The sequence below is a fragment of the Rhipicephalus microplus genome, chromosome 2 (assembly GCF_043290135.1).
Source record: "Rhipicephalus microplus isolate Deutch F79 chromosome 2, USDA_Rmic, whole genome shotgun sequence".
Taxonomy (NCBI): domain Eukaryota; kingdom Metazoa; phylum Arthropoda; class Arachnida; order Ixodida; family Ixodidae; genus Rhipicephalus; species Rhipicephalus microplus.
Window position 1 is genome coordinate 249,864,768 of NC_134701.1, and position 16,375 is coordinate 249,881,142.

General features: G+C 47.4%; 1 protein-coding gene across 5 annotated transcripts in view; it reads left to right on the plus strand.

The window, feature by feature from the left end:
• The first annotated feature begins 13,335 nt into the window (after positions 1-13,335).
• The window catches only part of LOC119170155 (uncharacterized), a 60,479-nt gene continuing 57,439 nt past the window's right edge, over positions 13,336-16,375 (plus strand). The window contains exons 1-3 of one of the 5 annotated variants that reach the window (XM_037421219.2): positions 13,769-13,878; positions 14,984-15,080; positions 15,319-15,541. In XM_037421219.2, the coding sequence (XP_037277116.2) occupies positions 15,352-15,541 (190 nt within the window). In that variant the 5' untranslated portion in view covers positions 13,769-13,878; positions 14,984-15,080; positions 15,319-15,351. Of the gene's footprint in view, positions 13,519-13,768; positions 13,879-14,983; positions 15,081-15,318; positions 15,542-16,375 lie in introns of those variants that run through there. The other 4 variants (XM_037421220.2, XM_075879202.1, XM_037421218.2 and 1 more) reach the window with 4 other exon arrangements.

Consider the following 16,375-nt stretch of genomic DNA (forward strand, 5'->3'; position numbering starts at 1 on the left):
CTTTCCCCTTAATGTGTTTGTTGCAAACAAGCAGAAACGATAAATCACTCTTTCACAGAATGCCTTTGACGTTCAAACTTACGGCGAATATTTCTCGCACCACCTTTTCGAAAGCAAGAGCTTGAGCTATCTGGAATGGCGTTGCACTCCCAAGGGGGCCTCGGCCATGGACCTTTCCAGAAATTGACGTGCGCCCTCTTACGGCCGCTGCAAAGCATTATGGGAAACCGGAGCGTCGGTGGAGTGTCGTCTGCTCGCGGAAGCGTCGGCTCACCCCGTTTCCCACAGCGCGCGGGCGATACGAGCGCATCGTTGCGGAAATGTCGCGCGTCATAACCCTGCTTCAATCCGCACTCACAGAAGAGGCCTCACCCAGAGCAACATATGCCGCCAGGAAACACTAGTATTCTTGACTTATTAATGACTTGGGAAATTGCTCAAGCAACCGCGAAAAGGCCCATTCAATTGGAAATTTTTCTCGGCTTTCGTGGCGAGTCCCCTGTGCTTCGTTGATCGCATTTCCGCGTAGCGGAAGCTTTTGTCGTTTATTTTATTGTCAGTGTGACCGTGCAGCTTCATTATTGGTACTTTATGTCGCGGACTGTCACTCGTGATATGCTCCCACACGATACGCAGTGCAAGACCATGCACTTCGCGAATGATAATGTCAATATTTCACCCTTATAAATGAGTTCCAGCCCCACTACGCTGTGTATATTTGGATACTAATTACCTGTTTCAAATTCTGCGTGTGAGGAAGTTTGCACTTGGGACGCTGAGAGTAGTAAAAACCAGCTAACTGCACGTCCATAGAGCGAATACTTCGCATGCAGTATTTGCTTTCAAACAGCGTAAAACCTGCTGTCTCTGCGTAGTTCCATGATTATGAGTTGGAAATTAACTTAAGAATTTTGAACCTGACTGCGCAAAAGGTCATGACTAGTTAACAATTAGAAGAAATATACAATGGAATGAGCGTCGGGGTGCATAATTTCATTGTCATTTCATTTATTGATACTGTCAGCCCTTTGCGCGCTATTACAGGAGTGGAGTTGACTCATATAATTCACACAATTATATGACACAATTTACACACAATTCACACAATTTTACTGTTTTAGCTCCCGTGATCTGTTGTTTCATTAACGTTTGTGATTATGCTAATTCAGTCATTTGTCACTTGTACAGATCTGCTTCTCTAAGCTGCCCAAAACATACAAACATTTCTGTCACCTTTTCCAAAAGGGCCCATGGACAACACATCTGAAGAACTCGCCTCAGGCGTATTCAGAAGGAAAAATTGCGCAGCATGAACATTCTAACGGTGCTAATAAGCACTGACTATCTGGGCATAGATTGTTTAAGCCAGAAAACGCTGCTGTGGAAGGCTGTTAATGGTCAGAAGGACTTCAAAAGCAATGGTGAAAGCCTAATTCAATGTTGGAAAGGTATAGACGGCCACAGCAGCGCTTACATACGCTGCCAATGTGAAAGAAACTGACGGCGAGTGTAGCTTTTGTATCGATAATTGTTAGGCGAAAACTTTAGATACCTCATCAAACGTGAAACTCGACTGTTTGCGTCCCGCTTCGGCGACGTCAAGTGATCGGAAAAAACCGCCGCGTGATGACAACATATATGACGTCAGACATCGCCAAAAATTGTGACCATCAAAACATCAAGTGATTTCACGTGATCACGTCATCGCAGGACATCCGAGCTTGGTGCAATGTGGTCTCATCATGGAGGCAATGAAAAATCAGTTTCACACTGCCTCCGTTTTTTTTCAGGCAGTGCAAACATCGTTAGGTACTGCAAGTTTTCATGGGGTGGTGTGAATAGTGGCGGGCTGGGGCGTCGGACGGGGGGTGCAAAAGGGGCACTGGGCCCCTTCCAGCACACCAGCACCTGCCCATGCCCAAGCTACACTAGTGCTCTCCCACGATGCAACACGGGTTCGCACCCACAGTAAAACCCTACTGACAGTCATATAGACTAGCGGAGTAGGATCAGTACATCGACTGAGAAGAAAAAGAAGATGACCTTCTCTATCAAATCATCTTGGGCGGATGAATAGGGGACCTGAGAGTTTAAAATGAGGTATCTAAGCCTCTCGCCTTAAAAATTCGAGTGGTTAATTACATGGATGCCGCAAGTGTAAAGTACCAGCCCCGCAATCACAGTGAGGACACAGTTAACAGAGGTCCAACTTAGCTGCATGCAGCACCACGAACATCGAAGCCATCAAGTAGCACCAAGAAATGAACGAATAATATAAGTGTTGTGGTTTAACGTCCCAAAACCACCATGCGATTATGAGAGACGTCGTACTGGGGGGCTCCATAAATTTAAGCACACGGGTCTAAAGCATTTTCGCCACCGCGGCCGGGACACAACCCCGCGACCTGCGGGCTAGCTGCTACTAGACCACCATGGCGGGTAAGCAATGAATGAAACGTCCAGTGACTTTCACGTATTATCACATCCCCGAACCGAGCAAGTGTGTCCGCCGCTTTCCTTATTTGGCATGTTCAGTGATGATAACGGTTATTTGCGACGAACAACACGGTCTTGTATGCGCGAATGAAAGTCAGAGTGATTAGAAGAAGCGTTTCTTCACAATAGCAGCTCCTCACACCAGCCAAAACCACTCACGGCGCGCCATGAAAGCAGGCGAAAGCGGGAAAGCGTCGCCTGCTCCGACCGCCGGCGCTCCGCTCTCCCATAATGCCCCAACGCCGATCCACCAGGGGAAGGCGCGGCGCTGCTATTTCTAAAAAAAGTAGAGTTACCTAAAGGCAGCATATACAGTAACTGTGTGGAAAGGTCCATTACAGAAGGGGCATATGCCTGGCGGTATTAAGTTATACAATAGAGGCCAAAGAGGCTGCTACGCCTACTAGTACATGCTGGTTATTTATTAAATGCGAAGCATTTCTTAGCAAACTTCAGTGACTTTGGGCCTATCTATCTATCTATCTATCTATCTATCTATCTATCTATCTATCTATCTATCTATCTATCTATCTATCTATCTATCTATCTATCTATCTATCTATCTATCTATCTAGCCGCTTACGTTTGGGTGCTCTCGTGGTCACCCCCTTAACTTGGCATTAACCAAAATTAGCATGAGAGCGTAAGATGGTTGGACGAATATTGCGCACTGGTCAAGAAATGAATAATGTCACAACACCGTCACGTACGTCGTCAAACACTTCCCGCCAGACAGTGGAACATACCTATGGGTGATTATGTGCCGCTGTTATGCGGGTATGTGCCACAGGTGATTGACACTAAGGAACGATGAGAACATACATGGCCAATTTGAACGCGCGAGCGTTAAGAAATATCCGACATCGGTAGCGTCGACCCAACGAATGCAACGAATAAATGTCAGGGTACCAGCTGGAATCAAACCCAAGCATTCTGCGTGGCAATGAAGCATTTTACCACAGAGCTATACCCCATGTACCTTAACTACTCTTTCTTTGTCAATTTATTTTATAAATATTTACTTATTATTTTAATGAAAAAAGCCGCCAGGGGGCTGAGGTGTGTAGTCGCACTTCACACGGGCTCCTGCTCTTATTGCTATTTTCTGTGCAACCTTGCCTGGACACTGCTCGCGTTTAGTGACCTGGGATTCCTCACGTTGCAAGGCATCGGTTGACACCAGACTCATCGCAGTGAGTGTACTTTTTTACTAGATATTGAACTCTAAACATATTGTGCCTGCTCGCGGGGACGCGCCAAGGAATTCAGAGGACGCGCTGCACGTGAACGCCGCTGTGGCGACGGGCCTGCGAAACGAGCTGGACGCCAGCGTCTCGTAGGTGCACGAGCACGCTGCTCGCGCAACACAGAGACGCAGCGTCTGAGGTAAAGAGCTCTCATGGAAACGCAGACGTCTAACCCACGTCAAGAAAACCCGAGTACGATGCAAGTGGACAACACGGAGGGTAACTCAAGAACGGCATCACAATGGACGTTTGATGAAAATAGTGGCAAAACGACAGGCAAAGCCCACATTGAGTGGCTTCAAGCTGGCCGTAAAGGCAGGTCAGCCAAAGAAAAAAAGTCAGCCGAAGAACGAGCTACGCAACCTGTGAAGCCAGACGCCGAATCTCAACCGCAACGTCAACGCAGCACTAGGATGCGGCCATTCCCTACTGATGACTTCAAAATTGTATTCCGCCCGCAACCGGGACTAGATCTTTCAAAACGAACACTCATCGAGGTTACACATGCCATCGGAAGATTCAGTGGCTTGGCGCAGCAGGACTTCTTTGACCATGTGCGAGTGCAGGTGCAAAAAGTAGAGAATGTGATCATCGCAAGCACAGCAAGTACTGAAGGAGCTTCCAAAGTGCAAAGTATAAATGCTATACAGCTCGGTGGAGTAATATATCAAGTGAATCCGCACATTCCACACCCCGATGATGTGTGCCGCGGAGTGATCTACGGCCTCGAACCAGGAACAAGCCCCACAGAGATTGTTGAAGGACTTCGCGTAGACCCAAGATACCACGTCCTTGGCGCGCGCATGCTGGGATCTTCCACAGCTGCAGTTATCACTTTCGACGGGCAGCACGTTCCTTTTTACGTGACGTACCTCAGTGGAGACTACCGATGCAAGCCATACCGGAAATCCATCCAATATTGCCGAACCTGTGGCGCCCTTGGTCACCGACAAGACATCTGCCCTCAGCCGAAAGCAACTTCTGCTACAAATGCGGCCACGACAAAGACACATAACCACATGACTGCCAACCGATGTGCAAGATCTGCGGAGAAGACCATGAGACTGCTGGAAAGGAATGCAAGAAGAAACTCCGCAGCAACCCCCCTCCTTATCAAGTAAGACGCCACCAGCTCGATAACGCCCGCGCCCGTGAGAATCACTGGAGTGCTTGCACCAATGATTTACCCGGGTCAGTTATCACACCTGAAATTTCACGGGCCCCCTCTTTTCCCCCCAAACTTGACCGAAGTCGCTCTCGCACTAAGAAAAAAGGCCGCTCTGGATCCCGCACGCCATCACGGTCTCGCTCCGTTAGGGGAATCAGTTACGCCGCCGCGGTGACCGGTAGTGACGGGCCCAGTTCTCTAAATACTACAAGTGCCTCGACCATCTCGCCTGCTCAGACAGCGACCATCCGGGCTCTAGAAAATAAAGTCCAAGATCTACAACGGAGGGTACAACAACGCCCACCAGCCGAGTGTAGCACACTAGAACTTGTCGACAGCATACTCAAACAGACGGAAGCCAGAATAATGAAGCGGGTAGAATAAAGGCTGCAAGCACATGAAGTGAAGATGCTCGACCTCATCGAACGACGCCTTGAAGCTTTCGCGAAAGCCCTCACTGCGAAACTCCTCGCATTCATAGACACAACCATAGAGAAAGTGGTTACTAAAATTATGAAAAAGGTAGACCCACTGACCCGTACTGTAAGCACGCTCGACGCCAAGCTTGATGGCTTCATGGCACAACAGCATAACTTCATAACATATGCATACAAAAATTTCGTTACCCATGAGCAGCTGGTGGAGCAATGGACCAAGCAGAAAGAGCGAAAAACTTTAGAGGATGAAACTGCAGCGGAAATTCGATCTACAGCACCAAACGACCAGCACCAGGCGGGAATCAACTGCCAGAATGGCAGCTCCCACACATAGACAGTCTGAGCCACTCCCCACTCTTCGAATTTGGCAATGGAATTGCAGATCCTACAGACCTCGTTCTGCAAACTTGCAAGAATATGTTAAAACAAATAATCCAGATATGATCGCGTTGCAGGAAACCCACACAGAAAAAATCAAGCTCCCCGGCTACAGCACTCTCACCTGCTCACCCCGCACCGCAATTCTAGTCAAGAAGACTCTAACCGCACAGGCTCATGAAATTGAAGACATTGGCATCGAACACACCATCGTGGAGATAATCCCCCCTCGGAAGACTCAACAAAGCTTATACCTGGCCAACCTTTACAGCCCTCCGCGGGAGCTGTTACACCAATACGACCACTTCGTCCACGAGCTCCGTCAAATGGTTAACGGCAACCGACTCGTCATAGTTGTGGACTTCAATGCCCCACACGCGGCCTGGGGCTATCACAGCACCACCAAGAAGGGGCGCGTGTTCACGACGCTGCGCAGCAACACGGTCTGACGCTGTGGAATGACTTGCTCCATCCAACCCGAGTTGGCAACAGCGTCTCGAGGGATACTAATCCTGATCTCACGTTCACTAGAGACGTGCACAACGCAACGTGGACAAGGCTACCAGACACTCTAGGGAGTGACCATCACATAATTCAAATAGAGGTCGAACAGGCTCACCGCTCGCTCAAGACAGGAAAAGCTCGGCTCACGGACTGGACCGCCTACAGGAATGAGCTTGATGGTGATTTGACTATCGAAGACATTGAAGCCTGGTTAAAGAGTATTGTAAGTGTTGCTGACGGACATACCAAAACGATACACTTGAACGAGGACAATCCGGCAGTCGATAATCATCTTCACCTATGAGAAGCTCGAAGATCGCTTATTAAACGATGGCAACGGCAAAAGCTCAACCGCAAGCTGAAGCGCCGCATTGCCGTACTCACTAGACAGGCACAGGAGTACGCCGAAAACCTTGCGAGCCAGAACTGGCGGTCCTTCTGCGACAAACTTCAAGGGACATTGAGCACAAAGAAGACTTGGCGCATTCTTCGAGCCCTGATTGACGACACCCACACCAAAACTAATCAAAGAAATACAATTCAGCGGCTCATACACTACTATGAGGGCACAGAGCACCAGTTACTCCAAGAACTTCAAGCAAAACTTTGTGGCTCGGTTAACCAGCAAGCTACCTCCATCAACGATTCGACGCCCAGGGAGTACCGAGGAGCACCGAACGAAGCACTAGACCAGCCTTTCACGCTGGCAGAGCTACACGCGGCCCTTGCTACGCTTACGCGCAACACGAGCCCGGGAAAAGACGGAGTGACCAATAAGCACCTACGACAGCTACCGCCCCGGGCGTTGACGGCGCTCCTTCGGCACTATAACGACTGCTGGAGGAAGGGCGAGCTACCACAAGCCTGGAATCACTCAGAGGTGACCATGGTACCCAAGCCAAACAAGCCAATCTAGATTGCGAATCTTCGTCCCATTTCCCTTACATCTTGCGCTGGGAAATTCTTTGAGCACATGGTAAACGAGCGGCTCACCACACATCTAGAAGACAATGGTCACTATCCGAACACCATGTTCGGCTTCCGCCAAATGCTCAGCACACAAGACGTCCTCTTGCAGATAAAGGAAGATATTCTTCTCCGCTTGAGCAAGCACAGTAAGCCATCTGTTCTAGCTTTGGACGTAAAGGGCGCATTTGACAATGTGAGCCACGAAGCCATTCTGCGTAGCCTGGAAGATGTCGGCTGCGGTGCCAAGGCATACGCCTATATGCTGGCTTTCCTCACCAACCACACTGCCACTGTAGGGATTGCCAGTATCAGGAGCGAGCTTTTTCAACTCCCTAACAAAGGCACGCCGCAGGGCTCAGTGATATCACCAGTGCTTTTCAACTTCTCCTTAAGCCCTCCTTAAGCTCCCACGTCTCTTGGACGCGGTCCCTGGGTTACATCGCGCGTTATACGCCGATGATATCACTATGTGGACAAGAGGTTCAAGCACGGGTGAACAGGAGGACCGACTTCAAGAGGCGGTTAACTTCACTGAAGGCTATCTCAAGACCTGCGGCCTCCAATGTGCTCCGGAAAAGTCGGAACTGTTAGTACTTGCGGCACGCACCCGGGGTAGGCCACCAAGCTACGACACTCCTGAACCACAAGTCTTTCTACAGGGAGTCCAAATACCACAAGTTGACACGCTTCGAGTCCTTGGACTACACATACATAAAGATGGGTCTGGCGCCGCTGCCCTACCCCGGCTGCAGAACACTGTGACACAGCTCACCCACCTAATCCAAAGGGTGGCTAATCGCCGCAGTGGCTTCAAAGAGCACGACACACTAAAAATGATACAAGCTCTCCTTTACAGCCGCATAACGTACGGAACTCCCTACCTCAACCTGAAGACAGCGGAGAAACAAAAACTTAATCTGCTGATACGAAAGGCTACAAAGCTTGCCCTAGGACTGCCGCCAGCCGCCTCCACTGACCGACTGCTTCGCATGGGAGTTCATAATACGTGGGAAGAACTCACCGAAGCACACCTCATCAACCAGGTCGAGAGACTCAAGCTGTCACTCACAGGGCAAGCCGTCCTTCGACGCACAGGATACCAGACCACTCTAGAACCCAACGAAGAACGCAAAGGCAAAATACCGTCACAGCTGCGAGAAAGCCTTGAAATTCAGCAGATCCCTCAGAACATGCATCCTCAACATCACCGAGAAAGGCGGCTCGCCAGGGTTAACATGATCCGGAAAAAACATGGCAATGACCCGCAGGCGCGATGCGTGGACGCAGCCAAATATCCGAGACGTAATGCCTTCGCGATTACCGTCGCAGATTACAAGGGCGTGGTACTGGCATCGGCGACTATCCTCGCCAAACGTGCGGAAACAGCTGAAGAGGCTGCTATATCACTCGCCACCCAGACGAGTGAGGATCCCATCGTGGTTTACCGACTCACAAACAGCGGCACGGAACTACCGGAAAGGCAGGGTCTCCACGGTAGCGATTAGGCTACTAAAGCGCATGGACAATCCTCCTCCCTACACATGCATCGTGTGGATTCCGGGTCATGAAGGTCTCGAGGGAAATGAAGCGGCACACACCGCAGCCCGCGAATGCGTCAACCGGGCATTCCCGTACAAGATCCGAGGCACCTCCCACTCAACAACAGAATCAGAGACAAGAGAAGCCATACCACTAACGTATCATGCATTACTGCAACATTATCGGCTCGAACGCAGGTTATACCCCCCGCCACATCCAAAACTCACAAGAGACGAAGGGACTGACTATAGGCGTCTTCAAAGCAACACGTTCACACACGGCGTACTATTGCGCCATATGAGGCCAACGTTGCACAGCTACATCTGCCCTCACTGCAATGTGGCAGACACTCTGGCGCACCTCCTACTGCAGTGCAAAGTAAGCGTCCCAAGACTACGAGCAGCAGCACCAGATGCGGACCTCCTCAGTGAAGCGTGGGAGGCTGCGATCTCCCAGCCGGACCTGGTCGAGCAGCGTCAACTCGTCGCTCGAGCTCGGCGGGCTGTCCAAGCCAGAGGGTTCCTGGAATAAGGGACCCTCCCACCTTTACTCACAAGCTTCTTTCAATAAATGTTTTCTCTCTCTCTCTCTCTTTTATTTTAATACTTACTTTTGAAATTGTTATACTTCATTTCTCTCTATTCTTTCTTAAAAGTTGTGTAAGTACACCGCAAACATCACTAATCTTTGCGTTTGCCCAAACTTTGCTTTTTGGGAATTTTTGATTTTCACAAAACCCACTGCAGTATGATTCATGTCCACTTCCTCGTGGTGGGCTGAGCACAGCGCCTCCTCAAAAAAATTGCCCGCAGCTTCCCTCGGGGGAACACTGAGGAGGATGCGGAGCATATAATTGGTTAACGGGGTGTTAAAGTGCGACTTACTTGGGCCGATGGCTAAATTGGTTAACGCGGTTGTGAAATGGGGTGTTAAATTGCGACTTACTTGGGTCGATGGCTAAATTGGTTAACGTGGTTGTAGGAGGGGGTGTTAAATGAGTGAACACGTACACACGTATGCGAAAGGGCGGCGCTGGTCGAAGGGACGTCGATCATTGTGTTTGTGGATTCGTTGGAATTCATTTCACCGCGACCTTGGACGTCGACGCGCCGTACAAACCAACCGACGAGCGGCAACTGAGCGAGCGAGCGCCGACCTTGAGTATATATACAGCGCGACGGCGCATGCACTGTCAGCTGTCGAATGTTCGAGAAGGGGGAGAAGTGCAACGGCGCATGCGCGCGCGTCAGCTGCCGATGTTCTCGAAGCGCGACGGCGCATGCGCGCGCGTCAGCTGCCGATGTTCTCGAAGCGTGACGGCGCATGCGCGCTACATTATACAGCTAGCGAATGTTCGTGAATAGGAGAAGCGCACGCGGTGTGTAGAGGAGGAAGGGTGCACAGATGGTGGAGGAGTGAAGCGCGCGCGGTGTGTAGAGGAGGAAGGGATGCACAGATGGTGGAAGAAGGAGGAGGAAGCTTGCGGACGGCGCCGCACTACAAGCCTCGAGTATTAGATGCTCCGCATCTAAAATAGAGCAGGCACTGGTTGAACCACTCTTCTAGGATCCTACCAACCAATCAGCCAAGTTAGCTTCGCTTTTTTTTTTTGGGGGGGGGGGGGGGGGGAGGGAGGACTTGGCACTACTAACGCGAAGCTGCCATTATATTTTGTTTGAGCATCGTGCGCCTTTTTGGCCCAACATGCGTAGTTTTATCTGGTTGGCTGGCTGCTCGAGCTTGGCGTTCGGTGCACACTATGCGCTATCTCCATTTGAATAGAAAGCGCCTTTTGCCACATTGTTTGTTTCGCGACACTTTCGCGGAACAGTGGCGAGTAGTAGGGTTTGTCCAATTATTGTTGTTTTCTGCGTACGGACGTAATCATGTGGCCTCCCGTTGGACCGTGAATCTGCTGTGCTTTCCAGATTAGGAGTGTGTATGGGGTATACTACAGTTTAACCCGCTTACAATGATACCACTTTTGTCAATATGTCGGTCATAACAATGAGAAGCTGATGCACCGCCAACTTTTGTACCCGCTTTCTGCAATGGCCGCATACCGCATTATTGATTTATAACAATAAATTCTGGCTGTTGGATGTCCGTGGCGAGAGGTATTGGAACCCGAAGTCCCTGAAAAGAAGAAAAGAAAACGAAAAATTCAAGCTGCTGAATCCCCATCCACAACTCCAGCGTCCCCAGCGTCCCATCAAAGCCACGGTGTCTTTTCCTGCACAGCGGGAAAAGCGAACTTTTGAAATCCGCTGCGGCACGTTAGTGGTGGTGGCTGCTGTAAATACTTTCTGACATGAAACTTCAGTAATAATCTCGAACTTTCAAAAGTTTCGGCATCCGCGACTTCAGATGTTGTCATACATTGAATATATGGGGCTGGTGGCAGCCCCATGAAAGTATCCGAATTTTTCAAGCATGTCTGAAAATCGGCAGCTTTGTCATCCTTATTACTGATGTGTATTGGCATATCTAATCCAATATCATAGTTTTTTTTTTTTCAAAACAACCTGCGATTCCCTATTATGCTTTTTTGTGCAACCCATTTATCGCAATTATCAGTTATAACAATTAAATTTTCTTGGCACTTGAGTATTGTTGTAAGTGGGTTTGACTGTATATCGCTTTGAAAAAATTTCCTAATCATATCGCCGGGCGGATATTGTGGTATTAGATAAACGTTCAATACCCTAGTATTGATGGTGTGGTTACCTATATACTGTGATGGGAGAACTGCGCTGGTGCTGTGTTTGTTGCTGTGAGAGCGCCGGCATGGACATAGCGGATGAAGTTGTCAAGTGGAATCACTATGGCAAGACTGACGCGAAGAGAGTGGCCTATCCCACATAGTGCGTATACGAGTCAATCAAGGGACGGGGAAGAAAGAATAAGACGAGTTTCTCTTCCGTCAAATCAAAACAGCGCAGTTATAATGATGGATTCTCTGTCAGTTTGTGCAGCTCTGACAGCTTCTGAAAACTCTCAAATTCTAAGGACATGCAGAACATTAGTACCACCGCAGTTGAGACTCCTGAGGTTACTGTGGGTTCCAGGACACTGTGGATTAAGATTAAATGAACTGGCCGTTTCCTTAGCACGAGCGGTGTTTGATGGTCCAATTTTGTCTGCACTGCCAGAAGTTGAATATATTGCAGCATTAAGATATCGATAATCAGCAATCTGCATTGATATGATAGAAAAAGGAACTACATGGACAGAATATAACCACCTCAAGTTTCCATGGTGACCCCACTGGAGTCAGTCCAAAAAGCTCGAAGTTTTATTGACTAAATTTCAATGTCGTGTCCCCCCCCCCCCCCCCTAAACCTGTATCTACGCAGAGCTGGTCAGACGATATCAGCCCTCTGCGCATTCTGCGGAGAAATGGAATCAACGGAACATTATTTTTTGTGTTGTCACCGATACGCTATACTTAGAAAAAGACTTCTAGTTATTCCATTTCTGAAAATAGGCGTTACATTGACGGCGGAAACTGCACTAAACTTTGGTGCCTCAGTTTTGGGACATTGCCACAGGGATGCTTTCAATGCCGTTTGCGATTATATTCAGGCGTCCAAACGTATCCCATTGAAATCTTCAATCAGATAATTATTATTCAGCATCTAAAAATTAAAAAAAAAACAATCTAAATGGTGAGGGGAAGTAAACGCAGCTGAGTGGTAATCACAACACCTGAAATTTCATAATTTCTCAAATTGACTTTTTCATTTTTTTTTCGTTTGCTCTCTTTTTATGTGGTTTTCCTTACTTTAGTCCTACTATAATACATATTCGTTTTTACACATAGTTATAATGATCACAGAAAAAAATGCACTACGCTTTCTTGGCCAATCCCGCTGAGTGGGCGTGAGCCATGAGTCCAGGGAAACAAACAAACAAACAAACAAACAAACAAACAAACAAACAAACGAAGCAATGCAGAAAGTATCGGGCAGATTCACCCTATAATCGGCCAATCCCCTCCTTTGGGTACGAGCCATGCGCAGAGGAAAACAACAACAATAAGCCAGGTGGCGTCGGTTGGGGCGGCAGCAAAGACGACGGTCCGCCAGGGTCACAGTCGTAGTCTCGTCCCGCGGGCCTGGTAGGGCTCAAGGGTCCGAGTAGATTGCTTCACTTGGCCTCAAGTGTCAACGGTCCCTGGTCTACGCGTCCGAAAAGTCTGCGTGGCTTCGTCAACCACGGTTATCAGCACCGACCTGCTCCGTCGGCGCATCTGCTTCAGCGTTGCACTGCTCCTCGCCGAACTCCTGCAGTGCCGGCATGCCAGAGTTGCATCGTGCCTACGCAGACGTGCCCCGCAAACATTTGAAGTTTTCGCCGGTGAGACGTTCACGTGTTGGAACTCAGTTTAGGCTGGTTTGTTGCTTCTGCAGTTTTGTCTCCGTTATATAACGCCCTTGTCGTGTGTCCTTTTTGTATGTGTCCGCTTAAAGCGAAAAGAAAACGAAAACAGCCTCGCCCCCTCCTTTTTTTTTATTCAGAGCATTGCTGTTCCAGACGCAACGTCTACTTATTACAGAGAACCCCACCACACCTACACTAAGCTGATACTATTCGGTCAAGTGGGAGGCGGTCCTCCGCCAATCGCTCCGGGCCCACCAACAGTGGGCCGTCCAGCACGACCTCAAAGGCTTGGCTTGGCCATCTCGACTTGGCAGCCACCCGTTGACCACTAAGGTGCGCCTTGCCGGACATCAATAAAGCTTTGCACACACGCACCCACCCCGAAACGGGACTAAAGGTACGTTGGGTTCGTGGGTCGACGTGGTGACGCCAGATAAATTTGAAATTACCGCGTTTTAATATGTTTATGAACAAGCGCTATTTAGTGTGTGACTTAGTCATTATTTTTGAAATTTTCAGCTCTATATTAGCTAGACATGCGAAATGACGGCATTCTGCACTTGTTTTACAATATGTATGGTTGCCTTGGCGCGCAAGTCAAGCCAAAATGCTTCACGATCTGGCACCACTGTGCGCCTTTGTTTTATTTACTCATTTGCTTTAGAACGAAGTTTGGAATGGTGGGCGATGCTCCATGTTCTGTGGATGCATTGAATGACAAGAGCAAGAACAACATGGTGGCTGCTAGACCTTTGATGTAATTCTGGACACTTCATTATTCAATGCCTTATTCATAATCATACCAGTGTTGCATTTGGTTGTGAGCAGTTGAACGCGTTCACGTTCTCGTTGCGAAGGCCGTTCTCCGATCGTTACAGATCTTGGTTGTGACCGTGGTTTTGTCTATTAGTATGCTTTGCAACGTTATAAAATTATATCGTCGTAACTTCAATATGAATTATGTTTTTCGCTTTATAAATTGCACTTTTTCCTGTTTCATTACTATGGTAATGGGGCGTTTGAGTGCTGTTTTCAAATGAGAGTTGACGCCGAAACTTTGCATCTATAAAATTGACTGGCTAACCTCTGTACTTGTTTCTCACTTCGTCATTTTTAGAAGCGACATGCCCGGGAAGTAGTTTCGTGACTTACAATATAAGCAGCAGTTGTGCACTGTTGGTTTAAAACGAAAATAATATCGAGTAGCCTTGACGTAGATCAAAAGTTTGTAAAACATGGTCAAGTCTCTGGACAATGGTACATAAGTGACTGCATTGCAAGGACACCCAACCAAACTTCTCCTAAATTTTTGTCACTCTAATAATGTCACGTTTGTGTGACCGTCGTGGTGCGAGACTGTCGCACAGTGGCAGTTAGTCGTTTCAGCACATCTTCGTAATACATACTACTTTACAGCTTCCAATTAAAATATTGGTGTTCTGTAATGTAGATATTTTACTGACTTCTTCAAGAGAAAAAGCCTCGAGTGTATCCCTGGTGGTTGTGGGCACTAGCAAAGGCAACCGCAATTGTCAGACCATTTTAAGAGTGTCTATAAAGCAAGTGAGAGAGAGTGAAAAAGATACACCCAGCGACTATAAAACAAATTTTATATATATATATATGTATATATATATGTATATATATATATATATATATATATATACTGTCTATAGCAAAACGTGCTGGGATATTTGTTAAACGACTTTTTTTTAACATTTTTATCTCAGTTCTCAAGCACATCTGATGGCGAGTCGTAGGTTTGTAGGTCAAGGGCTATAGTGGTGCACCTGTGAGCCTCATGATTTGCTAATTTCAGGTTGATGTCAATGTTTGTTACTGCTTTTACTTGTTTCCTCTAGAACTTGTCAAGCGGATTCTCTTCTTTCACTCGAGAACTTCTTGACCGAGTGTGATGCTTACTGCGCAACATTTCGACACTAGGAAAGACAACACATGGTAAAGAGACTTAAACCTGATGGCATGGGTGGCATTCGTCATGTTCATGTCTTTCTTGTATATATTGTCTTTCCTAGCGGTAAAATGTCAGATAGTTCACATCTTTCAGTTGGTTCTTATAGCTGACATATTTTTAATATTTGTACAGCCTCGTTAACATTGAACATTGTATAGTTGACCAGCAACATTTGTTTCATTTTTCTCAAACACGACCTTACTGCTCCATTTTTCATTCCAGTAGAATCTGACTGACTGACATCTGACACCAGTCATGTCCACACGGGTGTACATCAACGTTGACTTGGACCCTTTTTGTGCGGAGTTGGTGTTCCCCAAAGGTCTTAATGTCGGAGGCTTCGTCTCTCTCATATTTGGTCGCTTCACCCAAGAAGCTCCTCGTGGTCCCCAAGACCACGGAGTGCGTCATATCTCCCTTCAATCTGCTTCAAAAGCCCAGTTCGGTATGTCCAGTAAATCCTGTTGCATTAGATACAGTGTGATACAAAAGCGCCTAAAGCATTTACTTAAAATAAAAACCATGTAGTACCTACTTTTTTTGCAGCATTCAGTTTGGTAAGAGAAGCAGTGACGATAGTCTGTTACAACCTAATAAAAAACTGGGGGGCCCATAAGCTTTGCCTTTAGGGGTTGAACAGAATAGCTATTTGCAAACAAACGCTCACACTCGCTCACCCTTTATTGCCTTCTCAATCGCTGGTCTGCCTTTGTTTCTCGATGGAGACTTAAACTGAGCGGCTTTCTCGCTCACAACCAAAGAAGCCATCGTTAATGCCAGAATTTTCGTGAAACGAGCCTTTAATGTATCGTGCTGGGAAATGGAAACTAAACTGCACCCACAGTACGAACTCGCACCCACCTGTCACCTGTAAAATACAGTCTTGCAAGCTGGTTTCCTCTCAAACTTAAATGCATTGAGAGTTGATTTTTTTTTCGTTACAAGTGTCCCAAAAATGTGTATTTCTTTTATTGCTGAATAAGATTTTTAGATGAAATCATTTTACAAAAAAAATTGCCTAAGATTTTTTTTCAGTCATCGTAAGGTGAGAAAAGAAGTCATATTTGTTATTGCATCAGATGGCTTATTCATAATGGCAATATAGTTGTAAAAAAAAAGGTATAACTGTTAAAACATTCTGCATTAAAATAAACATCTGTGTAGTTCACAGATACAAAAATAAGTGAACAAAGTCGCGTTAGTTAGAAACGCGAGAGGAGAACAGCCTTCTTATGTTTAGTCAGCATCGTCTCGCCATGCGCGCTTTTGAGAAGCCACT